Below are 25,954 nucleotides of genomic sequence, written 5' to 3' on the forward strand. Positions count from 1 at the left end.
AGACACACGCACACACGCTGTTCATAGTGAGAGAGAGAGAGAGAGCGAGAGAGAAGGGGGAGAGGGAGATAAGCAAAGGGTGTGCGTATATGTGTGTGCTTGTGTATATAGACACTCTCTCCACAGCCACTGACAGAAAGCCAGGGGAAGGGAGATAGTAGTGGGAGAAAGCAAAAGCTCAAGCATGGTTTTGATCCTGCAGCACATTCTGATTGCGGTCATTCAATTTTTCAGAAGGGGGCAGCAAGTGTTCCTGAAGGCAGACGAGCCCCAGCCACATTCCGACGCCTTACAGGTAGGGCAACTGTCTTATGCTCTGTTCTCTTCAGTTTTTGTTTGCCTTTTTTTCATTCCTCACCCTTTTCTTTCTCTTTTCTGTGTTCATTCTTTACGTGCTGACTGGCTGTGGTGTCTTGTGACAGGCGGAGATTGGTTTCCACTTCATTCATCCACTATGCATTCACTCACTCAAGTAAACTTTCTGCACCCCATGATTAAGAGGCGTCAGGAAATGCACCTGTGCCGACGGGATTTCTTCTGTATCAGGGAGATGAATGGGCTGATTTTCATGCTCACTGCTTATTATGAAATTGAAGACGATGTTAAAGTGAAAGTGACTGACTGTCAGCAACATCTGTAGACGCTCCAAAAATCCCTTTATTTCCTATGGCACTGATATGACAGCCAACAAAGCTTTTCCTGCTTTGTTACTTTCTCCCCTCTCTATGAACTATCCCAAGTAAGATCTGATGTACAACATAAGAGTTTGTTCATGCATGAAACGAAAAAATAAATCTTTCTGGTCCCTTTGAATTAAGGCTTATTAAAATGTACCGTGGCACATTCCTGGCTTCAACAATTCATAGCAACACAAAACTACCCCCCCCCCACCAAGAAGCGTCTGTTTGTCTCACTGCAGTTTGTGCATGTGTGTGTGTATTTAAGTGACAGCTGATGTTTGACCAAAACAAATATTTTTAATTGACAGCTATTCAATTCATTTTCTGTCTCTCAGCATTTCACATTTCAAATGAAGGGGCACTTAACGTCCTTCTGTTCAGACAATCCATTTAATTTGTGCGCACCTCTCGACAGCAGCGTATGGTGCAGAAGAACCTACTTAAGTGCTGCCATTGGATGCTAGTTTAAAACCAGGCACCTTATTTGCAACTTGGGGCTGGTAGACTACTACTATATTGTGAGGGAATACTTAATACTTTCAATCAAATACTTCATACAAAATACTTCAATAATATCTACATTGAATTTATCTACACAACTTAGGAGTACAACCTCCCTGTATTTGGTATGCACCTGTTGATGGATCTGATTTCAAAGGGGAAAAATGGGATACGCACACAGACTTCTCCTTTCTAAAGCTGTCTACTCTGGCCTTGCTTGCTCACGCTGGCTGGTGCTTGGTTGTGGATCAATGAGACTGCAATACAGTTAAGTGCATCTTTCACGTCAGCTGGAGCAGCGCTGACAGAGTGGCAGAGATCTTAACGTACCACCGCACTTCCCCAGGCAAGAGGTGTGCAAATATTGTGTACACTTGAAACCACTACAGGTGTACAACTGTGAATAATGGCTTGTTGCGTATGAGACCTCAGTTTTGAGATTTGTGACTTTGGCAAGCTTCTTTTTTTCTTGACATCTGTGTCTGCTTCTCTCGCAATGAAAGTTTCCGTTTTGGCTGAAATCTGTGGCATTGTATGCTCAGCCATAAATCTAACCAATTAAGGTGTTATGCATTACAATTTGTATTATTCATTTGAATCTATGATGTGAAAAGCCTTCATTTAAAAAAAAATTTGATCCAATATGTGAATTCCATATTTTAAATAGAGAAAAACTCTGACCATACATTCTAAACACACAAAGCACAGAGCACAGTGTTTCTATCATAACTGCATTATTTATCACACACAGGTTCTGATTCATTGTGTGTTGCAAACGGATCGGCAACTTTTCCCTGAGCCCTTGAAACAGACCCAAGACAGCACTGTTTTCTTGTTATTCCCCCAAGCCTGTTATCCCCTAGTGTGCACCGTAAATCTCCTTAACTGAATGTTCACATGGCAAGTTACACACAAGGAAAAAATACTTTAGAGGTATGTGTGTGTATATGTATATGTCTATATTCAATCTCCTTTTTATGGCATACAAGCTTGATCAACGGGAGTAGTCTGCATTAGCAAGATGCAGTCCCACCATATTTGGGCATTTTACAGACCCTCAATTACCCAATGAATACATGATTTCCCAGGAGGTTCAGATAGGTTGAAAGAGCAAAAAGCCAGACAGAAATAAAAGTATACACGGTTTTAAAAAGAGACCAATGAGACTTATTGGAGCTTCAGATTCCCACTATGCCTGTCCACATAATCCCACAGCATGTTCTCTATGAAATTTAGAAAACCCTCTTATTAGATTAATAAATAATAACTTCTTGCCACCGATAAATAGATAGTATGTTTTACTTTGACACATTTGCAAACAATCTTCTTCCTGTAATGAGGATGTAATGTTTTTGGCAGTGCACTGGAAAGATAGCTGTATCACTCTATGCAGATAGCTGCACACTTTGTCAATAATCCAATTACAAATTAACGTATGCCTCATTGAAGTCTAGGATTTAGTCAAATTGAATGATGATACCCAGTGTTATTGTGGCAACATTTTCTGAAACATATTCATTAAACATTAAAAATGCCTTGTTGATAAACAACGCCAGTAAAAGAGGCATCACTTACAGTTCACAAAAAAGTAACACTCAAGAATCCATATTTGCATAAACTTTGTACTAAGAGTGTTCGCATTGGCCTCATTTTCCTTGCTCCAAAACTCTTAAAGAAGCCTACAAACAGCACCATTGTGACTATTTTCAGTGTATTTTGCCTGTCAAATGGTGTCATAAAGCATTACATGTTCTAATTGTTGACCATCTTCCAAGGGCTTGTAAAAAAAGATTAATAAAATGTATAGGAATGAAAGATTTATGGACATTTAGAGAACTTGTGTGCATGAGCTCTCTTCAAAAAGAAGAACTTGGATTAGAGAATGGAAAGATTTTCTGTTTAGCAGGAATAGTGAGTAGACTCTAGGGAGCATCCCTCCAGACTTCAGGTATAAAAAACAGTGTGTGAATACATATGTATATAAAGTGCATATAGAAGGACCCCACCTGTTATTGCCTTGGAATTAAAATGCAATGTAATATAGTTGGTGTCCCATTTATCTACACATCCTACCTGATAACTTCTAAGTGAAAACATTTGAGAAATCTGTGGAAAAAATATTTAAAATAAAACCTGAAATAGCTTAATGGGCTTAAGTGTTCACCCCCTTGTAATAGCTATCCTAAATTAGCTCAGGAGTAACCAATTGCGTCACAGGGTCGGTCCCTCTGCTGGGTAGGGCATTTCAAAATAAAGACTCCACCATGAGCACCAAAGGACTTATAAAGGACTCTGAGGCAAAGTTGTTGAAAGGCACACATCAGGGGAATTTCCCTTGGAGCACGGTCAGGATGATATATGGCACAACCAAGACCCAGCCTAGATCAGACCATCCCTGCAAACTAGATGACTGAGCAGGAAGGAGACTGGCCAGAGAGGCTACAAAGAAGCAACTGTGCAAGGCTTTTGTGGCCAAGACTTGTAAAATTGTGCATGTGACAATTATATCCCAAGCACTTCACAAATCTGGCATTTATATTAGTCAAGAAAGCCCACCTTGAATCCTGTTTGAAAAACATTCAGGAGATTTTGTGAAATGCAAACTTTCTGGTCTAAATGCAATGTGTTATATTTTGGCGCAAACCTAACAAAGCACATCAACCAAAGAACACCATCACTACTGTGAAGCATAGTGGTGGCAAGCACTGCAACAAAGTAACAAAGAAAATGGAACAAAGTATAGAAAAGTCCTTGCCCTATGCAAGAGAGCTGAAACTGGGATGGATGTTGACCTTTCAGCATGACAATGACCCAAAGAACAGCCAAAACTACACTTCGGTGGCTAAGGAGAATGTCATTGAGTAGCCCAATCTAATCACCAAATTCAATCAAATTGAAAATCTGTGCCATGATATTAAGATTCCTGTCCATCAATGTACTCAAGGAACTTGACAGTGAACAGTTTTGTAAAAGAGAATGGTCAAATATTGCCAAATCTACTTGTGCAAAGTTGGTAGAGACCCATCCCAAGAGACTCCCAACGGTAATTGCTGCCAAAGGTGCTTCCATCAAGTAATACGTCAGGGGGTGGAAACTTATGCAATTATGATATTTCCGTTTTTTATTTTTAATATTTTTTCATAATAAAATATTTTTTCCCTTAACAGTGTCTGATGTGGTGTGTGGATAAGTGGTGGGATGTTCCTAATTTAAATGCAAGAAACTATAAAGCACTCACACAACAAAATGTGAACAAAGTTCAGGGGGGTGTAGACGTTCTATAGGCACTGTGTATGCAGGCTATATGGTGAATATGTGTGTGTGTGTGTGTGTTTATGTCTGCACCAGCAGCAGCAACCTCTTAATCAACAGCAAATGTTCGGGCTTTTCAAGCTGCTACAATAACATTTGGGATTCTATAAACCATCTAACAAATTACTATCTAAACCTAAGTAAATGTAAAATTACAGCAAGTCGGTACTGGCTACAAGCCATTTTATGTCATTAGCATTGTGTCTGTTGTTTGTTGTAAATGTACTGATTTCTGTAAATCACATAGAAGCCAAACTGTAAGAATAGAACTGTAGCAAGTAATTAAGATTCGTTTTAAAGGCTTTGTTTTCAGAAAGGCTGTGGTTACAGAGGTCAGTAGGTTCAACAGTAGGTATTAATTATTTTGCGATACATTTTACCTGAAGCCCTGAAGAAAAAATGTGTGACTCTCCTGTACATTGGTGAGTACTATTTATATTTATCAGATAATTATATTTACATGTACTTGTTTAGCATTGGGGTAGAGGTTTTGATTTACAGCATCAAGTCTTTTAAGCTTGTGATTAGAGCTCACCCTGTTTTACAACTTTTTTTACAACCTTTAAAGTGTGCAGGTCAGTTTTCAAAGTTGCCCTGACAGACTGCTATTGCCAGTGGGTTATCGATATCTTCAGACTAGATTTGAAAGGACTCCAGGTGTGAAAAAAATGAAACAACCATTCACATGAATAGACCATTATAAGATGTAATACAATACTCGCACATTGAAGTCAGCATCAGATCCTAATCTCAGCTTCAAGTTTATTCTTTCAGTTTTGGGAATAGAAAGTGACACCCCCTGCCCTGCTTTTGTTTGTCTTCTGAATTCCTTTAAAGAACTAAACTTCTCTCAGGGTAAACTGAAGGCTTTGGACAAAACTAGAAAGAAAACCCGGGATATCTGAAGTTTTCTTCAGTTGGTTTTCTTTTTAAACATCCCTTTCAAGTATTGTTAGACTATACACATCTATAATTTAATTTACAGAGCCTTCGGTGAGAACGTTTGTGTTGCCTATCAACATGTTCGTGTCGTGTTGCATATCAAATTTCACTTCTGTATTATGACACGCTGCCTGCTATATATGTTGCTATAAACAAAGTTTAAAATTACTATACATATCCAATTAACGCATTTATTGCTGACTTGTTACACTCTGATGCTTGGCAACCATTAACCGGTCAAACACACAGACATTTGTTTGTACTTCCTATAAAAGCAGCTCCTTTGACTACCAAACAGACCACTACGTGTTTCTTGCAGGTTATACACAAGCTACTCGTCAGTGGTCTACATAGAAGGCTCTGTTTAATATTTACAATCTCAAATCCTAAGAAATTTCACAGGATTATACACTAGCCCAAGGGTGATATACTGTCTTTTTGAAGATGGAATTGTAGAAGTTTTAAAATCATAATCTCTCCTATACAACTAATTAACCCAGTTCCGTCTAAACAACACTCCCCACACAGTTTATTATTAAGAGAGGGTTGGTAGGAGCTAGATGTATAGTCTGGACAGGTGATGTATAGTGTAGGAAAAGCCCAGAAGCTACATCCTGAACTTCTTGAGCAGAAAGTGAGTCTCCAATGTATGAGTTGATCACTCCTGAAGGGGAATGGCCCACAGCAGAAAGGGTGATTGATGACTGGCACCCATTTCCCAATTGCTTCTGTCAACAACATGGAAATGAATTAACTCTCAGGCTGAATCAAGAGATATAGCTCCTGTGTCCCCCCCCCTTTTTTGTGTGTTCTCCACACCTGCAGTGTCCCATGGTGCCTCATTTGCAAGCTATTGAAAATGACAATGTGGCGAAACAAAGCAAAACTCCCGACAGCTTCACTGATGGCATTAAGAAGCAGCAATTGAAAAAGGGACTCATTTCATCCTCCCTCACCATTCACTGCTGCACTGCGCCTATTTGCACAGGAGCCTAATGGAATATTGCAAAACTGTCAGCTCGGTGCTCAGCGTTCACTGCTTTCTCCTCAGCTAATGCAAATCGTTTCTTCATTCTGGAGACTGGAAAGAAACTCTATGATTTACAGAAGTAAAACATCCATTCTCAACCTAGTAGCTGAGAGATGTAAAAATTGAGAGAGATCTCATTCAGCTTATGAAAACGAACAATGTGAAAGATCAACCATTTCCCCATCATTTGTGCATCAAAGGTGCACATTCAGTGAATGTGGCTGTTTTCCCAGTGTGATGCTTCATTTGAGAAATGGATTGGACGTCAAACAGCAGACCTTAAAATAAGAAATAAAACAACTTACACATATTTACGTCATGTAAGTCAGAAGTGGGTTACAGGAAATTTCACAGAGGTCAAAGTATGTGAAAGAGGAATCCCTGTCTCTAGCCTTTTCATCTTCTCTTTTTTGAGGTGCTTGAGATTATGGAGGCAGTTGTGGGGTGTGAAATTCAGGAGTCCTTGATTCTAGTGAGCTCCAGGACTACTCTTCCTCCCAGTCTAATTACTCAGTTATTATGCATGCTAATCCGTGTATTTATGCTGTCTGCATATTATGCTGAGCCACTTCTACTTTATCGGTTTCTTGTGAAACATTATATATTTCAAAATGTTGAACAATTGCTGTCGGGCAGATTTTGTATTACTGCTGTGAAATAAACGTATCTGAAGGTTTTCGATATCTTTGTGCTCTCGGCTCGTCACTGTGTGGCCCCCGGGGGGATCATTAGCTCCTGCTAAGACGTTCTAATTCACTACCTCTTCACCGCTGGAGAGACCGGAAGCAGCAGCTCGAGCTGATTCCAATGCTACATTATTTATCCAAAATTTCCAAACCTGTCAATTCCAATGTAGAAGTCTTAAGGTTGACACTAGTTTTATAGTTTTTTCTCATGTGGAAACTGAATGAAGGCACTTTGAAAAGCTGGTATTCATTTTGCTGCTGCTGTATGCGTGATTTGCAAGTTCTTGGCACATTCATGTAAATTCTTGTGTTGTGCTAAAACGATTATGAAATCGTCTTGCGTGTGCTTTGCTAATGTCTTAAAGACATTTTGTATTTCACATAATTGCTTATAATGGAAATACTCATGGGTTCATTTTATATGTCTTGTTAAAAGTTTCTTAAAAGCTCTTTCAAAGTATTTAAATGAAACCTTGTCTTGCTCAATGAGAACTAAAACAATGTTTTACAAAGTCGTCATGTCACTCCAGAGGGTTATTTAATTGCACAAGAGAGGGCAGATACGCTAGTTATTAAATTCACATTTTTCTTTTTTCAATGTCAAAAATGACATTTCGGTGCACAACACGTTTCATTCCAGTCAATGAAAGAGAAAAATAAATGTCTCGCACATAAAATATGGTTATGCCCAGCATCTTTATGGTTGAAAATCTTGTCAATAAAACTTTTATTTCGTCAGATTATATAGTGAGCCGTTTTAACAACAACAACAAAACATCCTCACTTTAATTTCTGGAACTGAATCTCCATAGAAGGTGTTAGGGCTCGTGGACACGTTTTCTCAGTGCTTATATCTGGTAAACATTGATCGACGTAACTGTGTAATCCCACCAGAGCCGCCTCTGCATTGTGTGGAATAATAGATTGGCCAGATAAATACTGCTCCATTACAATGTGGAAATGGTATTCATTACTCTGGGGCCCAGTATGATAAATATGTTTTATAACCCCACCCGGCTAGGTCACACTTGTAACTTGGCACTGCTGTCTGCCAGCGCTGTAAATGGAAATGCAGACTTTTAGAGGCCGTGACGGTAAGTTCAGCCCAATGATTATTCAATAATCCCCACTCATTTACTCCTGTCAGGGTCTTTGGCAGAGAGGGTAGTGAAGCAAAAAAGCAAAAGATTCCCGCTTTGGATGTACTTTTCTCTGTGGCTTAAGACTCATTCGAAGCTGTCAAAGTGTGCCATGCTGGGGATCACACAGGCACGTCAAGTGCAATGCGAGGGCTCAGTTCACACTTTCATTACTGAGGCTAAGCGTAATGCACAAAAATTGGTCATCACTGATGCGCAAATGAAACAAATGCATCTGATGTTCCAGATGGATATGATTAATGTATTAAGTAATACTGTATCGTATCATTAACTTGATGGTTTTTCATAGTTATGTTGGCTGTGAATAAGTTCCTTCTGATTTGGATTTGGCAGTTTCCATGGCACAAAAACCAGCGATCTGCACATTATTTAATAGCATTCGGTGGTGGTCTGTCTGTTGTTTTCCTCGCTTTTGTGATCTCAAGGCTCACATTCCTCCATCACACATCAGCACTATTACTACACAGGAACAATGTATTCACAATGCAGCAGATCACGACTGGCTTTCAGGTAATTACAATGCGTTTCTCTGGCTGCATGTGGAGAACATACCTTTTATATTCAGAAAAAGAAGACAAGAAAAACACTTATAAATCTTTTTTTTTTTTTTTTTGTACAAGCTGTTGACATTTTAAAGCAATACGATTAGTTTCTGAATGAACCCAACAAAATCATGGTACATGGTTACTTTATGCTGATGTTTTCCATGATGATTCCCCGTAAAATGTATGTTAAACAGCTATTAAAAAACTTTCTGAACTGATTGTGGAAATATAGTATCATCTAAATACAGTATCATATAGTATCATCTAAAATGTGAAGAAAATGGACAAAAAAAATCTCCAATCAGAAACTTGTACACATAGTTGTTTATGAGGTTGGATTTCTAGCCTTGAGTGTGTTAGGGTAGACGTCACACATGGCATTTAGACACAAATTCCACTCATCCTGTGTATGATTTTCACGTGGTTGATCCTTTACATGATCGCCAAATAGTTTCAGGGGGGACAAAACATTTTTTTACATGCAGCAAGCTTGACAGTGAGATTTCTACCCATGAGAGAACTGAAATCATGTCACACCAATGTCAGTTCACTGATCTACACAGCATGCTTGATTGACACCATTAAATCATTTTTTCTTTTTCTATTTCATTGCTCCCGTGCTCTGTGAAATGTCCCCTCTGTTGTGCCCTGCTGAAGGAGTCATTGAGGGTTTTTGTTCTGTAGAGGCAGAGCATTCAGCCACTTGTAAGAGCTGGTATTCTCAATAGCTCCCATGTTGACAGCTAACAGATTTTGCCCCTTTTTTGGGGAAAGATGAGAAGCAGGGTGATAAGGTAATGTTGTACACTGCTGGGTACACTTATATTATCAGCCCAGACATGGAAAGAATAAAAAAAGAAGGAAATATTGTTCCTTTGTGTGTGTGGTTTTTCATCGAGAAAAGTATGAATGATTCATGATCTTGTGGGAATGTGTAAAATTTTACCAGGACACAGAATACTGCACACACAGTAGAGATATAATTGAGAATTACAATGAATGGGTTGCAGGGAGAGTAGAGACCAGACCAAGCACTTGGCACACTGGAAAGTCAACAGATGGACAATGCTGACAATGAGAAACAGAGGGAGACGAGCAAGGGGAATATGCAGGGAGGAACAAAATACAAATATTAAATTACATTTAATTAAATTGAAGGCTGTATACTCTATTGTAAAGTGGAGTTGGTTTAATTTGAATGGATTAGTTTTGTTTTGTTTTTGTTGTCAGTCATCATTGAGTCTATTTTGAAATCTGCACTTGAATGTTGGTTGTCAAGCACAAAACAAGCTTTTGACTTGACATAAAGAGGGAATTGATTGAGACATTGATGCCAAAGTAATTAACAGTATTATAAATAAAATAAAAAAGTAAAGGCTTAATGAGATGAGATTTTTAATGGCTTAACAACTGCCTGAACCCAAACGCCAGCCAAGTCCTACATATCCAGTCAGGCAATTGAAAAGTCTGATGATGAAATAAAACATTGTTAATTCCCATTCAATCCTAATGTGATAATAACTATTTGTAATACCATTGAATATGTTAAAGATGGTTATTAAGCTTGTGCTTAATATCGCAACATAGTTTGGATGCTGTCACCTGCATAGCCTTCAGTGTCTGTAAATCACATACTCTGAATCAGGCGAAGAATTTGTATTTGTAGCATTTCTTGTGGAGGAATTGGACTCCTTATAATTGCGTTATTCAGCCAGTGTCTTTATGTATTTTCTTGTAATTGCTTTTGCTTCTATGGATGAGAATGTTGAGAGTTTGCATTTTGCATTTTCACCTCATGGCAGTTTTAGTTAATTAAATATTCTGTGTTTCAAACAGCTTGTAAAAATGGAATATGCCTCAGAACGTGGGTCCACGTATTCCATCACTGAAGGTAACACAGTTTAATATGTTATAGTGTGGCAAACAATAAAGGGGAATACTTTTGGGCTTCTGTGAATACGCAAGTTGCATTCCATTTGAAGATGATCTCTAATGACATTTACTCTAGGCCACTTGTTTGTGTGTCCCAGAGATTCATACATGCAGTTCTGCTGCCTCCTGTACATCACTTACTATCTTGCAATAATGGGACATATCCCATTCATGACACATCCACAGTTAATAACTCTGCTCTAGGTCATGTGGCATGGTGCTGTTTTTTCAAAAAATGATAAAACCGCACTTTGAGTCATGCTGAATTGGCACAGGCTCCGTTACAGAAACAATGAATGCTTCCATTAACACTTTAACAGCTGTTTGGATATTGATGTCATTGCACAACCGTAATGCAGTAAATCGTTCACATTGATTAGACAAATGCTTCTTTACACAGCGTGTGGTGCATGGCTTGTGTCAGAATACCCATATGTCTTGCTTTTTGAGGATGCTTATCAAAAATAGCACTTAAAAGTAATCATCCATCCTCTGTCCAGTCAGATCATTTTTTTAGAGCTCCTGATTGGATAAACATACACCAGTCCTCATTTGAGATGGCAGGTCCATTTTTTTTCTAAACCACACTTCTGTACAAATCATATTTTGACAATTCACTAATTTTATTTGTTTTTCTCCCCAAATCTACTTTTAGAAATATATTTTGAACTGCACTGAATTGGAGGCATACAACATAAATGTCATCATTGGTGGTTTACTCTTTTTCACTTGTATTGTCACTGGAACAAACCAAGAGAGCCTCACAGCTGCCTTTAAATCTGATGGCAATCAGCCACACCACAGACTAATTCTGCAGGTCTTCAAAATGGTTTGAGAAGAACAACAATGTGTGTGTGTGTGTGTGTGTGTGTGTGTGTGTGTGTGTGTATATGCCTTTCCAGGAGTAAAAATATTTCTTCAATAAGCATGCACTGTCTTATTTTTTATTCTACAATTAAATGTCATCAGTTTAATGCCTTTGCAAATTATAGGCTTTTTAATAGATGCTTTCAGACATTTGATGTACCATACCAAATTTGCTCACACGTTTTATTGGAAAATGTTCAGCTACTTAACCGGGTATGTTTCTTACACGCTTAAACGGGCTAATGCTCATAACAATTAGATTGTATTCATCTCCACTCAATCCTCCCTTTTATTTCCTGCATGATTTAAAAAAATATGTTTAATTTGGTATAGTCTTCACCCAGACAGATGCCACAATATTATACTGTTAAAAATTAATAAAGACACCCTCTTACATTAATGTTGTTCATAACATTCTGAGCAACAAAATTTTTGTAAAGTGAACCATTTTTGTTCAGCATCAGAGTTCAATTCAGATGTTTGTGATGTCCTAGTTTGTTTTATTCACACAGGGGAAACCTCAGCGGGGGATCATGAGGTATAATGAGGCGCACAGGATTGAAACCCCCTCTGTGAAATCATACCTCAGTGACAATGAAATGGCCTGCTTTAAGACTTAAAAAAAAAAAAAAAAAACTATGCTGAAGTCTGTTGCTAATGAGCTCATCTCTCCACAGTCTAAATATAAAAATACTTCCTTTGATATGTTTTGAAAGGTATTTCATAGGTTTATTTTAAATATAACTACATTTATTATTTGGTGATCAATCCCCAGTGCTATTTCTTTTATGACCTATTATTTAAGCATTTTAGTTTGCTGAATTCAGACAGCTTCCCTTTGTGACACATAGGGACATGTTACCATAAGACTATGAATTGCCAGATCCTCCCCAACAATCTGTTCTTTAGTAGCTTAGATATTTTTGCTGAATCACTAGACGAGGACTATAGATAGAAACCCCAAAATCTGTCTTCCAGATGGTTTTATTTTGGAAGGGTTAACAGATTTGTATTCAAGAAGGTGAGAAAGAAAATTCACTTTCGGACAATCTGACATTTGTCTGCGACTCCTCGTTGCTGGCTTACCTTTTTCCTGTTCAGTTGAAACAATCCCCTAATTCGCAAAGCTCTGTGCAAATATTTAAACGGCTTCGATTTACTACCAATCAAAGTCTCAGGCAAATGGAACTCCTTGAACTATCGCCGCTGTGGATGAGGTGCCACTGATTTAAAAAATAAGGTCATGGGGGTCTTTTATATAAAGTCAGTACACAGGAACATTATTTACTTTGAAGGCTTGTATTGCAGTTTGTTTTTCGGTTACTTGTCTGTGCCTGTACATGCTCTGGACACCTTTTTTTTTGTCTTCTGTTTTGCAAGATACAGCAAGAGTCTTTAGATGTTGTGCAGGCACAGGGGTTATTATAATATGACATGACTTATCTGCTCAAAGACATAGCCTTATTTACCAGGGATAATTACTTTTTTAAGAATTCAACCTGGTGCAAGAGAAAATGCTATTCTCAACTGGGGGCTGAGTGGGGGTAGCAGAATTGAAATGTCAAATAATTTGGAGCTACAAATCAAGAATAGTCTGTACCACTTTCTTGGCTCCCTTTACTTTCACTCTGTGGTACAGTAACTGACATGCATGCCAACTATTTGATGTCCGGTTTGCTGCTGGTTTCAAAGCTTCACAATGTTTTGGTTAGAGCTCTATAAATTATCATCTACCCACAAATATCTTGACTCTAAATAAAACGGAAATTGCGGGCTAATTATTATTGCCAAATATGAAGACTCAGTAGCTTGTAAGCTGTTCTGCAAACTCGACACATGCATTTTTCTGTTATTGCTTATTGCCTTTTTGTATGCGTACTGCATGAAGCTGTTTTATGTCTACATATATTGTTCTTTCCAGTCAATTTATTCAGTTTGCCAGTTCAGTTTGCAGTACCTCACAATACAATTTTACTTCATGCTAAAGCTATAAGAAAACATGGTTTACCCATATTGGGCCAATTTTGCAAAGGTATTGGCAGTACATATGTTTATAGGTCTACTCACACAAAGTGGTTGCAAAAAGCCCACCATACATTTTTGTATTTTGAAAAACTGCAATATGTAAGAAATTGCATTAAATCTGCTGGTCTTTTTATTGAGTAATGAGTAAATCAAGCCCATTGTGCTGATGCAGAAAAGCATGTTCAGGCTTAATGTATTACTAATTTCACAAAGAACTGCACACAGTGAATTTGCTTTGCTTATTAGATCTTATATTTTTCCTGACATGTCATAGTATAGGCAGGAGATTATTATTAAATAACTGATCATGCAACATCCATCCATCTTCATTTTTACTTAGAAACAATATATTTTGTTGGTATTGTAGCAGGTTGGGGGGCCTGTCATTAAAAGGGCTGTATGTAGGCAAGGGTCTGGTCTTGAAACACACAGTAGAGAGGCAGGCAGAGGGTACAAAACAGGCTCGCTGTGGTTTTATTGCTTCCCTCAATGGCAGTGTCAAAACAAGCAAAACAAAACCTAGCTCTGTTCGAGCGCTAAATAAACTTTAAACAGTCCCTAACTAACAAACAAAACAGTACTAACAAGAATAACAGTAAATGCCCAGGTCAGCAGAGCCGAACACCGGGCAGACAGAAGTATAAAGGGATAAGGCAGGTTCGTAATCAAAGTCCGTAATCCAAGTTCGTTACTGGTGGGAGGTTGTCAGACAATTCGGGGTTCAAGAGGGAGAATGGTCCAGGTCCAGAAAAAGGGTCTTAAGCCAGTGAATCCATCAACTGTAAACTCTCCCCCACTCTCCCCCACTCCTGTGCACCTTACTACCCCCCCCAGCCAAGCATGCACACTCTGGTTCGTTTCCTGCTTCCTTTTATAGAGGAAGTGGTGGGCGGGGCTATGGCCATCAGGAGCCCTGCTGGCTTCTGGGGTTTGGAGTCTTGGAGGAGAGATTTTGTAGTCTCCACCACTGAAAGACCCGCCCTGACCCCAGCCTTGCCTCTCACACTCCCACAGTATATACTGATTCACTTATGTCTACTTTTACCACTTTAGTCATCACAGAAAGGTGATTGGATTGTTGCATCGCTTGGTTGATTTTATCTGTCTGCCTGGCTTTGTTAAAAGCAGATTGATTACCTATTTAATTGTAAAATAGCGTTTTCTGAATATGCTAATCTTTGACTTGTCAGATAGAGAAGAATTTGTTGCAAAATGTTTACTAAAGCATTTCACAGAAATTGTTTTTGTTCAAAGCCTTAATCCCACTTAAAAACAAATAGACCTATACACATACACAAGAATAGTTAACAATAAGTATAGGAATTTGGACATGAAGCATCTATATTGGCTGGAGAGAAGGAAAAGAAAAATGCAGAGATAAAAATGAACAATATAACAATATGAAAATGAGAACTGGCCAAGTGTAAACACTGCAGATTTGTTCAGGACCTCAGAGAAAAGTGTATTCTGTATTCTGAAAAGCATCCCAGTCAACCCATTTCCCAACACTCCTTAATACAGAATACTTGCTGGGAGTGGGTTGCACATAGGAAAGCATCCATGCAATAAGGAATCATGTTACTAGGATGCATAAGACCCCATTAATTACCAACCCTATTCCATGCAAAGTTCCAAAAACACAGGTGTTCCTTTAAAGTTTATATTCCAGATCTGCATTTTCAATTGCAGTTATCCCAGTTATCTTTTTCTTTTCAGTATGACCCTCAACGTAGTATCCGTGGGAGAGAAGCAATCCCTTGACATGCTCTTGAAATGTTTTGAGTAATCACCTTCTTTTCATTAATATATATATAAATTAAATTAGTGGATTTATTACTTTGGAAGCCTGCTCCGGCATTTGATGAATGACGTGTTGGGAGATAAAGTGAATCTTAATGAAGCTCCAGAGAGCAGAAGCAAGGAGAGAACAGCCAGGGCTGTGGGCTGCACAGACCCTCTCCCCTGACACTATCATACATCCCCCCCATCCTCCAGGCACTTGGAAACATACATCCACTTTTTTCTTCTTAGATTTCCTTGATGGACAATTACCCACAGAGGTCTGAAATTCCTCTGCGACCCATGCTTATGAAGCAGAACACAGACTGCTTTCTATGTGGATATCTTTACAAATCTATAACTGCTAATAATAACTAACAGAAACTTGGTAACTTTGATTAAATATGCCATAATAGAGTGTTGGAGTGACTCCAAGCCAAGGTAGCCCATCAGCTGTCTCTCTGTTTTTCTTTTTTTTTTACAATGGTGAAACCAAACTCATCAGTTCAGGAGAAGCAAAATAATGAGTATTATGTATTTCCTTTTTGTTTTATTTTATCCCAAATCTTCATGGTGGGGCTTGATAGTGTACTATAGGGTTGGTAGTTATTTAAAGCACTGTTTTTAATGTTTAAACCCTGATCTAATGTGGTGACTTTATAAGGTAAATAAATCCTTTTAGTGAACCATAAATCCTGAGTAGGTTAATGCTATTCCAAACCAGGAGCACGAGAAACAGAGCAGGTGATCCAACACAGAATCTCCCAAACAATCCCGTGGAAGACATCACTGTATGACAATGCTTGGTTTAACTTGCGTTTGCACAGCCGCCGTGCTGATACTGGCTTCTGCCGCCACTCACAGAGTCCAAAGGCAGCACACCTTAAGTTCCCTTGCCCTCCAGTCACCATCTGGTTTTAATCTAATTCCTCCACTGTGCAGGCCGTCTTTTCCACGGGTGAGGTGGGTACATTAAAAAGGAAGAGTACAGCACCTGTAGCCTGGAGCAGGTGGCAGTCTTCAGCAGGATATTCCAATGTAGCGTTCAGAATGGATTAGGCTTTTACACCTTCCTTGGGGATTGTGGTGTGTTGGAAAGGCAAGGGATGGTTTTTGGCTATATTCTCGCACCCCTCTCCAACCATCCCCCCTTCCTCTTTTTTCCTATTACAAAAATGGATTTGTAATCTTTCACTAACTAACTGGAAAAAAAAAATGTTGTAGCATATGTGTTCAACCGAGTAGAAAGTTTCCTCGAGGGAAATTCTTGAGCCTCACATTCTGCACATCTCAGCTTTTCTGTGGAAGTCGAATTGAAGTAATAACAAGTTGAAACATCCTGGAGGGATTTTCAAGCACAAAAAAAGAAAAGGTGAAAAAGCTTTACAGGCAGATTCGAAATAAAATGGTCTTTACATCAGCGAGAGAACCCTCGTTTCTGTCTGGAATAAAGCGACAATCATGTTCATTTCCCCCTATTGTTGAAAGCTTTACATCATTTCTGCTCTTTTGCCCGTGTTCTCTGATCTCATCAGTCATTAGCTGTTGCTGTTGTCTCTTGCATGTGTTGTACGAAGAGTTCAATTCAGATGTAGGATGTCATTCTGATTTTACTCAGCCACAAAACCATGAAACAACATAGTGTTCCTAAATAAATGTTAGCTTTGGTACCTGCGATACGAATATGTAATGCGTAACATAACAAGGCATAGGCAGTGAACAGAATATGCTTTTTATAGTATTTCAAAGCAAATGCTGAGACAGGTAAGAGAATTCTCAAAATAGTCCACAGATGTTTATATAAGGTGGTGTTTCTAAATAACACACATACTCAAAACATTTTTAGTGGACAGGCTGGTGTGTGGATGTAGTTTCCTGTAGGATTTTCTCTGAAACATTTGCAAGGGTCATAGACAGAAGCATCTTAATGTACTACAGCCTACTAGATGCACTTTCTCACTTGACATGGTACAGTGATTCAGTTATGTTTGGAAGGGCTTTTGGTTGGCAGCAACATGGCAACTTCTCACTCAAACTGTTTCAAAGCTCAAGGAGTTAAACATTGTGAATTCCATCACTAGGGCAGTGATTTCCCATAAAGCTCCAGAGAATTAATGCCACAAGCAGAGAAACAAAACAAATCTTTCATATCGAACAGATGAAAGAAGAACTCTGCGGGCTTGATTTTCAGAATGCATGTAAATGTTAAGCATTTTTGCACTTAATATTCATCCACATCTCATCTCTTTACCTTTAACATTGAGTTTCGCATTCACAGAGTATTGTTTGCTGGCATAAGGAGTTGGCATTGAACTAACACCTACAGCAGACACAATGATGGCAAATCATGGTTTGCAAACATAATACGTACAGTAGTCAAACAACACTACGTAGATCTCTAGAGCAACTAGAATAACTGTGATTAAAAACCATCACATTAGAAAACGCAGCTACGTGCAAAGATTACATGTTCCTGTCTATTTGATAAAGAATTTGTTCCCTGTGAGCACCGACTTCCGATTTATCATGCAAATTTCTTCAACTGGAATACTTATGTTTCATATAAAGTTTTCTGACAAGTTGGAACCAATGTCTACTATGTGATTTGACAGATGTTGGCATTTGTGGATTATGGAACAAATGCTTTTTCCCCTTTTCTGTCAGAATGACTTCACTCAGTTTGAGTTTTCTAGCATTTGAAGGTTGTCTATGGCAATTTCCAGTGCTTTTGCTGTGCTTTTCCAATTCTTGTTAGATAGCTGTTTGAACGTCTTCATTCTTCCAATATAGTTGCTCATGCCTTCCCATCTACTCCCTGGATTACTCCCTTGGATATATAAAATGAAAACTGTTTAGTTTTCTATGGAAGATAAGTGGTCTAGCAGATAATATATTTTTAGGTGTTAAGAAAACTAAGTTAACATTTGTCTCTGAAACAGGCAGACTAGAAAACTGTTATGGAAAAAGTTCTTAGTCAGTCCCTTACACTGTGTCATGTCAGTGACCTTTCGGAGACACTGTTTCCTGCTCTGTTTCTGGGTCTTCGCTGTATCATCGAACCTTCATCTGAAATACTAACCAAACTCTTTTCATGTCAAATGTTTCAGTCCTGGAAGAAAAATGTTCTCCACATTTCCTGAAACAAGACGTATAATGAAACACAAAGCACTGCTTATTCCTGGCTCTCATTTCTCCCGGAGAATGGGAAAGTACCTGCCTTGGGAGGCGGCACATTTGAAGTGTGTGGAAGTGTGTGGCAGACATTGAACTGAACCCTGTTTCCCTTGTTAAGCTTTTCCCCTGTGAATTGTGCTGCACTTTTGAAGTGATTGTTTGCATCCTGCCCGTTTTAACAACCTTTTAAAGAGGCTGTGCATTTCCTTCATTATTGTAATCTATGTATGTGTTATCTTCCCAGCGGCTGGTTTTCCACACTCCTCATTCTTTCTCGATTGTGATATTGTTTCATGATGTGCACTGCTGTTCTTGTATCGTAATTTCCTATTAGAATATCATATGTTAAATGTGTACTCATCACTCTGGATGTTACACTGCTATTTTCAGGGGATGTGTTAGATTGTGTTGTTTTTCAGTATATGGAATAATAAAAGGAAGCCCTTCATTGTTTAAGAGGTTTGTGTGAATTAAGCTTTTGTTTGCCTCTAAAACTAATATTTACATGTGTACAGTACATTACAGGAATACACCTTTTCACTTAAGTTCTCTTGGTATTGATAGTGCTGAATTAGGAAACAAAGATAATAATACACATTGTTACAGATATTTCTCAACAGTATTGTGATGTTTAATTTACAAGTAAGGTTTGTCACAAATCACTCCATCCTTGACATACTCATTAGGTTATGAAATATAGAACATTGATGTATATACATTTGTCAATTTTACAAGTAGCCCCAAAACCCACTGGGTCATTGTATTATGGTGATATTTCTGGATAATTTCACCTTTGTTTAATTTTAAATGCATGTAAAACCAGAAAGAGTGCAGAAAGTACAGTTACAAAACATGCTAAATGCAATCTATCTCAAATAATATACCACATTATGATTTTTTTTAACCAAGAATGATATTTGACAAGATAATAAGATGGTATCAGCCCAAAGGATAATATGCCTTACAAGATTAAAAATTTAAAGCTATTGAAATGAGGAGCACTAAATCTAATTACAATTCTCATAGGAAACTTTGTACTTTTGCAGCAGTGATGCTTGACACATCTACTTCCCATGCTGTAGCTTTGTTAACATCAGGCAGGCAAGCAAGCTAGACCTGATCAGTATAGTACCTGCACAGTTCTGACCAAGTTTCACAGTTAACCAGTGCTTCACATAAGTAACTGCAGTGTTTATTACACAGTAATTGTAAGACATTACAGTCGTATATACATTATTACATGTTATTACACACTGTTATTACTTTGTCAGTGGCGCATTCGTTTAATATCAGTTAATGGCTGTAGATAGCTCAGTATCTATCTTTGGAAAGTCCATGAGTTTGTCTCAGTTTCAATCTGTTCTATGGCCCTTATTAATGGAGTTATTCCGAAAAAAATAATAAAAATTAAAATTAAAAATAAAGAAAGAAAGAAATATGAATCGTGAACTTATGCCAGAGAACATTTTAAAGGATGGTGGAGGTGCAGGTTAGTTTGAATGGTATATTACAGCAAATCTGGGATCGTTATAGCAGTAGAAAAAAAAAAAAACTTAACTGATGGAATAAAAGCCTATCCATTTGTTTCTTTTCGTTTTTTCCCCAGCTTCTTAAATATTTTTTTACTCCAGACAGCTAAGTGGCCCTTTCAGGAATGAAAATCGCTAACTTAAGAGTGCCAGTCATTGGTGCAGGCGAGGCTTGTCAGTTTGATGGATGAGCAGGCTAGTGCTGTCTGTGTTATAAGTAATCCTTGCCTTACACATGATGGTATCAGAAAATGAATTAGGAAGAATCACTGATAGGAATTGGGGGTGGGGTTAATTAGAGGAGGCCTTTTGTTCTAGTGCAACTTTTATTGTAGGATCCCTTTCAGATACTTAAGATGAAATTAGAGCCAAATTAGTCTTTTAAAGGGAACTCAGATGACATGCTGGAAGGTAGCAAAATCACATCACTCTCTGGTTGAAGAGCTTTTCTTGTTTCCAGGTTGTTTTGCATAAAGGTTCTCGTCTATCAAACACTTCCTAATAGAACTGGCTTTTTAGAAATGTAGTTGGTGTAATTCTGATGTAGTATTCTTTTAATTTTTTCCTTGCAATCAGTGTTGGTGTTATGCAAATTATATTTAGAAAATGTGATGCATCATCTCATGTCTTCACTATTGTCCAGATTGCTTTTCTGTGACATGAAAATACTGTTACAAAAGTTGATATATCAATGAGGTTTCTTGGTAATAAACTCCAGAGGAAAAACATTCTGTAATTACCTCTCTTATGCATTAGTATTGCTAAATAATAAAGCAAAGAATAAATAATATTCTGATTGCTTCGGTTTCATACGATTATTCTAATTGCTATAGACGCATCTTCCTCCTACACATCTATATTGTTTGGATAGCAAAAATAGGGCTAGATATCAGAGGTTATATAAATTGACAACATTTTACACCATCTTTTCTAGTCTGCAGGCTGGGGATTTCTAACAGCTCTCAAGTCATTTGATTTACAGAACTTTTTCTGTGAAGGTGAAGGCAAAATTACATAATTTGCCAGATTTATAAGCATTCAAAATAAGCTGTAAACTTCACATGGACAACTCCTGATACTTTCAGTGGAGATGGTTCATTTAAAAGTGGGAGATGTTTATTTTCCACACTCAAGAAATAAAATATTAACTTTCTATCCAATTGTGAGACTACCTCATGACATCCACTGAGAAAACACATGGTCATTTCTCCATTTATATATTTTTTCCCCATTAGGATTGAGTTCAGAGATCCCACTTTTTGCCTAGTTGGCTGTTCAGGGTTTTGTAGATATATGAATTGCTATGCTGTTATTTCAACTTTAAATGTTTCCTGCCATACATCAGTGGGCAGGAATCGAGGCAGAGAGGAATTGCTTTCTTCTCTTATTTGTTAATACCCCCACATTCATTGCTTTGTTTTTCAGCATTAAGCTTTTAACCTTGTCTTGGTTTTTCCATACTAGTGGTTCTGTTGCATGCCCCCCTCCTTGGCAACATATACATTGAGTGGAAGAACATATTTCAAGTCTCTCCACATTGTCATGTGCAAATGAAGTATTGGATGAATCATCATAATTAAATTGATGGAACCTTGATGTAAGAACAGTACTTCAGGGTATTTGAAGATCATGAGTTCAATTTTAAAATGGTTCTTTTTGTAGTCCACCGGGGCTTAAACTAATCTCATCTAGTCATCTGTATATTACAGTACATAGTGTGATTTCTCATGCCACATGAAGTATATTTAGACAAGGCAATCCATAATACCTGATATTTATTGATTTTATTCCATACCCTGGTTGCTGCATGCCTCACTCTATAACTTGTCCCATATGGAGAAAGGAACACAGCAGATGGTGGTGTTAACTGAGCTGCTGAATATTGATGCAAGCCTGAATTCTTGGCAACTGATTAGCTTCGAGCTATCTGTTTTTCAATTTTATTTATATTATAAAGGAAAAGGTGGAAATTATTATTTGTTTACCAGCTATAGGCTAGTACAGGGATTATAAAAAAAAATGTGATTTATAAATTGCTTTACATCAAGCAAGGAAATGGCAAAGCAAATATGATGGCTTGGTAGGTTTTATTCCTGAAATTGTCCTGCATTACTGAGGTACTCTCTAACTTAAAGGAGTACTTTGGTTTAGAGTGTGCTTGATGTTATGGAATTGTTTGTAATAGCCTGATAAATGCCTGATAATTTTCCATTGTATTCTCAAGAATGGACTTTGCAATTGCTGTGTTAATCATTTTTCTAGATGTGATGGACAAATCTGGATGATTGTACTTGTGGAGACAAGTTTACACACTGTACTGTTCTCAGGACACCCAAGCCTTTTGGATCCAGCATAGTGTTTAATATGTGTACTGTTTAAAGTAATCTCAAGCCAACTGTGTCAACAACTGCACCACGAAATAGCAGTCCTTTGAATTTAAAATTAGCCAGTGCTAGCCTCTGTACACAGCAACTGCCCATCACCTTTGTTTGTGGGTTTGTTTAAGAATTCATTTGGAGCCAATACTACACCTACCAATCACAGTATATCCATGCTCATTTTGACAGCTTCACATCCCTTCTTCTTGTATTAGTGATTGCAATTTAAAAAAATAAGATAAAAAGGTATCTCAAAGACCTTGACCCAGGAGACACAAACAATCAATCCATCATTTCATTGCATTTAAAATGCAATTATTCCCCACCTGTTTAGTGTTTAGTTCTTAATTACATGGAAACACTTTCTGATTGGAATGAGGCATTTCATTTAGTGATGAGATGATGTGCTGCAGGATGGGAATTTAGACACTGAAACAGACCTGCTGTGTTGTGTTTTGTGCCCAGCCTCCCCACGCAAACTATAAATAACCAGCTCTTTAGAAGTTAGTTTTGAAGCCCCTTCAAAGAGTGCAATTTAGCCCTCTTCCTACATGTCATGTAGGAATTGAATCTCCTGATTTCACAGTCAATTTCAGACACCACGTCAAAGTTCAGGTTTTTAGAATGCTGAGTTTTTCTTGTTCCAGGGTATCCTTTTTCTGAATTTCATCATCCCAGGGGTTGGTACATCCAACTTCAAAGATATGGAAATGCAGGAAGTGGCTGCACTTCTCTCAATTTGTTGTCTTGGCTGAATGTTTTATATAAAATGTATGTTGAATGTCTTGAACTCCCAGTGCGGTGGACTAGGAAAGTATAGCAAATAGCAGGGAAACTACCTAGGGGTAAAAGATGTTTGTTTCCATTACTGTTTAACAGGACTGCACCAATTATAAGACTGACACCAAGTTATTTACTTGCAATGCACTGACCAAGAGTGCTGATTCTTTTACTTTTGAGTTGTATTTTAAAGTAATCTTTTTTGCTTGTGACACTGAAATACTATTTACTGAACATATCTAAGTTCTTTGAAAAGGAATTATGCAAAGAATGACTCTTAGCTCTGCACACACACGGGACCCAGTCTTGATAACTGACTAATAACAGACAAACTAACTGATCTAGATAGCATTTTAACTGCTGTGACTACTTTTCTCCATTTGTGAGCTCAAGATAAATTAACTGTTTTATAAGAGACCTTGAACTAGTACAGAGGTTTCAAACAGCATCAGTGGTAATGCTATTACATACTGATGGCAGGTACCAGTGTTGACTGTCTTTGTGTGGGACTTTAAATTATTATAAGGTGTGATCTAAGTTTGATTTCATTCTGATACTATACTTCTCTTCTTTTATTAGGGATTAATATTAGTACCAGGAGATTTTTCTACTGCACTGATAATTGAATAGCTGTATATACACCGATCAGCCAGAACATTATGACCACTGACAGGTGAAGTGAATAACACTGATAATCTCGTTATCATGGCACCTGTCAGTGGGTGGGATATATTAGGCAGCAAGTGAACATTTTGTCCTCAAAGTTGATGTGTTAGAAGCAGGAAAAATGGGCAAGTGTAAGGATCTGAGCGACTTTGACAAGGGCCAAATTGTGATGGCTAGACGACGGGGTCAGAGCATCTCCAAAACTGCAGCTCTTGTGGGGTTTTCCCGGTTTGCAGTGGTCAGTACCTTTCAAAAGTGGTCCAAGGTAGGAAAAGCGGTGAACTAGCGACAGGGTCATGGGCGGCCAAGGCTCATTGATGCACGTGGGGAGTGAAGGCTGGCCTGTGTGGTCCGATCCAACAGACGAGCTACTGTAGCTCAAATTGCTGAAAAAGTTAATGCTGGTTCTGATAGAAAGGTGTCAGAACACACAGTGCATCGCAGTTTGTTGCGTATGGGGCTGCGTAGCTGCAGACCAGTCAGGATGCCCATGCTGACCCCTGTCCACTGCCGAAAGTGCCTACAATGGGCACGTGAGCATCAGAACTGGACCACGGAGCAATGGAAGAAGGTGGCCTGGTCTGATGAATCATGAGGTGTTGACTTGGCCTCCAAATTCCCCAGATCTCTATCCAATCGAGCATCTGTGGGATCTGCTGGACAAACAAGTCTGATCCATGGAGGCCCCACCTCACAACTTACAGGATCTGCTGCTAACGTCTTGGTGCCAGATACCACAGCACACCTTCAGAGGTCTAATGGAGTCCATGCCACGACGGGTCAGGGCTGTTTTGGCGGCAAAAGGGGGACCTACACAATATTAGGCAGGTGGTCATAATGTCATGGATGATCAGTGTACACTGTAACCAGTGGCAGGTGATGCATAACTAATGAAAACCATGTAAGACCTACAGGGTCTTATATAGGGTCTGGTATATTTTGCTGCTGTCTATTAGAGTATCTTGTAAACATATGAAGATTGTTGGTAGATAAATAAAGATCCATGTGTACCTGTAGTGAAATACATTCAAGCCTCAAGTACATATCTCTTGCTTATATTATGTGCACCAGGGCTGTGAGTGCATATATAAATTATTCCCTTTTGAGGGTAGAAATTGGAGACAAATCCAGTGATGAAATTATAAATGAATTGACTGGACACGGATCTCGGTGCACAAAACCACAAGGAAATGAAATCCTCTTAGAACTGAACATGCATTTTAGGTACAGTAATTACAATCACTCCAAAGTATATATAAAGTATATGTCTTGGTTTACTCAGTTAATTTATTTCTCATATATGTCTTCTAAATATAATTAATTTTTCTCATAAACCGTGCCATGAGAAGATCTGGTTAGAGTTGCAAATATAAGGGGAAATACTTGGGTGATGTTACTGTATATTTCAGGGGATTCATGAACTTCACAATTTTTAACAGTGAAACTGGATATAAAATGCTTAAAAATGTGTGTGTGTGTGAATGTGTACATTTAAATATATTTTTAACATTGATGCTACTAAAAAGATCAATCAATTAACCAAATTTTTTGCCAACTTTCCTTAACAAAGTTTAACTCTTTGACACCCAAAGTAATTCATACAAAGCAACTACAAGAAAGCTATTCACGAAGCAAAAACATTATGTGCCTTTCCAAATCATGTCCAATCAACTGAATTTACCACAGATGAACTCCAGTCAAGTTGCAAAAACATCTCAAGGATGATCAGTGGAAACAGGATGCACCTGAGCTCAATTTTGAGTGTCATGACAAAGGCTGTGAATACTTATGTACGTGTGCTTTTTTGTTTTTTATTTTTAATAAATTTGCAAAGATTTCAAACAAACTTCTTTCATGTTGTCATTATGGGGTTTGTTTGTAGAATTTTGAGGAAAATAATGAATTTAATCAATTTTGGAATAAGGCTGTAACATAACAAAATGTGGAAAAAGAGAAGCGCTGTGAATA

The 25,954-nt window shown here is 38.1% G+C and overlaps 1 protein-coding gene across 2 annotated transcripts in view; it reads left to right on the forward strand.

The window, feature by feature from the left end:
- pde2a (phosphodiesterase 2A) overlaps positions 1–25,954 on the forward strand; it is a 184,199-nt gene that overhangs the window by 55,422 nt on the left and 102,823 nt on the right. For both annotated transcript variants that reach the window (XM_066699232.1, XM_066699233.1), the window contains exon 2: positions 235–295. In XM_066699232.1, coding sequence (XP_066555329.1) covers positions 235–295 — 61 coding nt within the window. The remainder of the gene's footprint in view (positions 1–234; positions 296–25,954) is intronic.

The sequence above is a fragment of the Amia ocellicauda genome, chromosome 3 (assembly GCF_036373705.1).
Source record: "Amia ocellicauda isolate fAmiCal2 chromosome 3, fAmiCal2.hap1, whole genome shotgun sequence".
Classification (NCBI taxonomy): domain Eukaryota; kingdom Metazoa; phylum Chordata; class Actinopteri; order Amiiformes; family Amiidae; genus Amia; species Amia ocellicauda.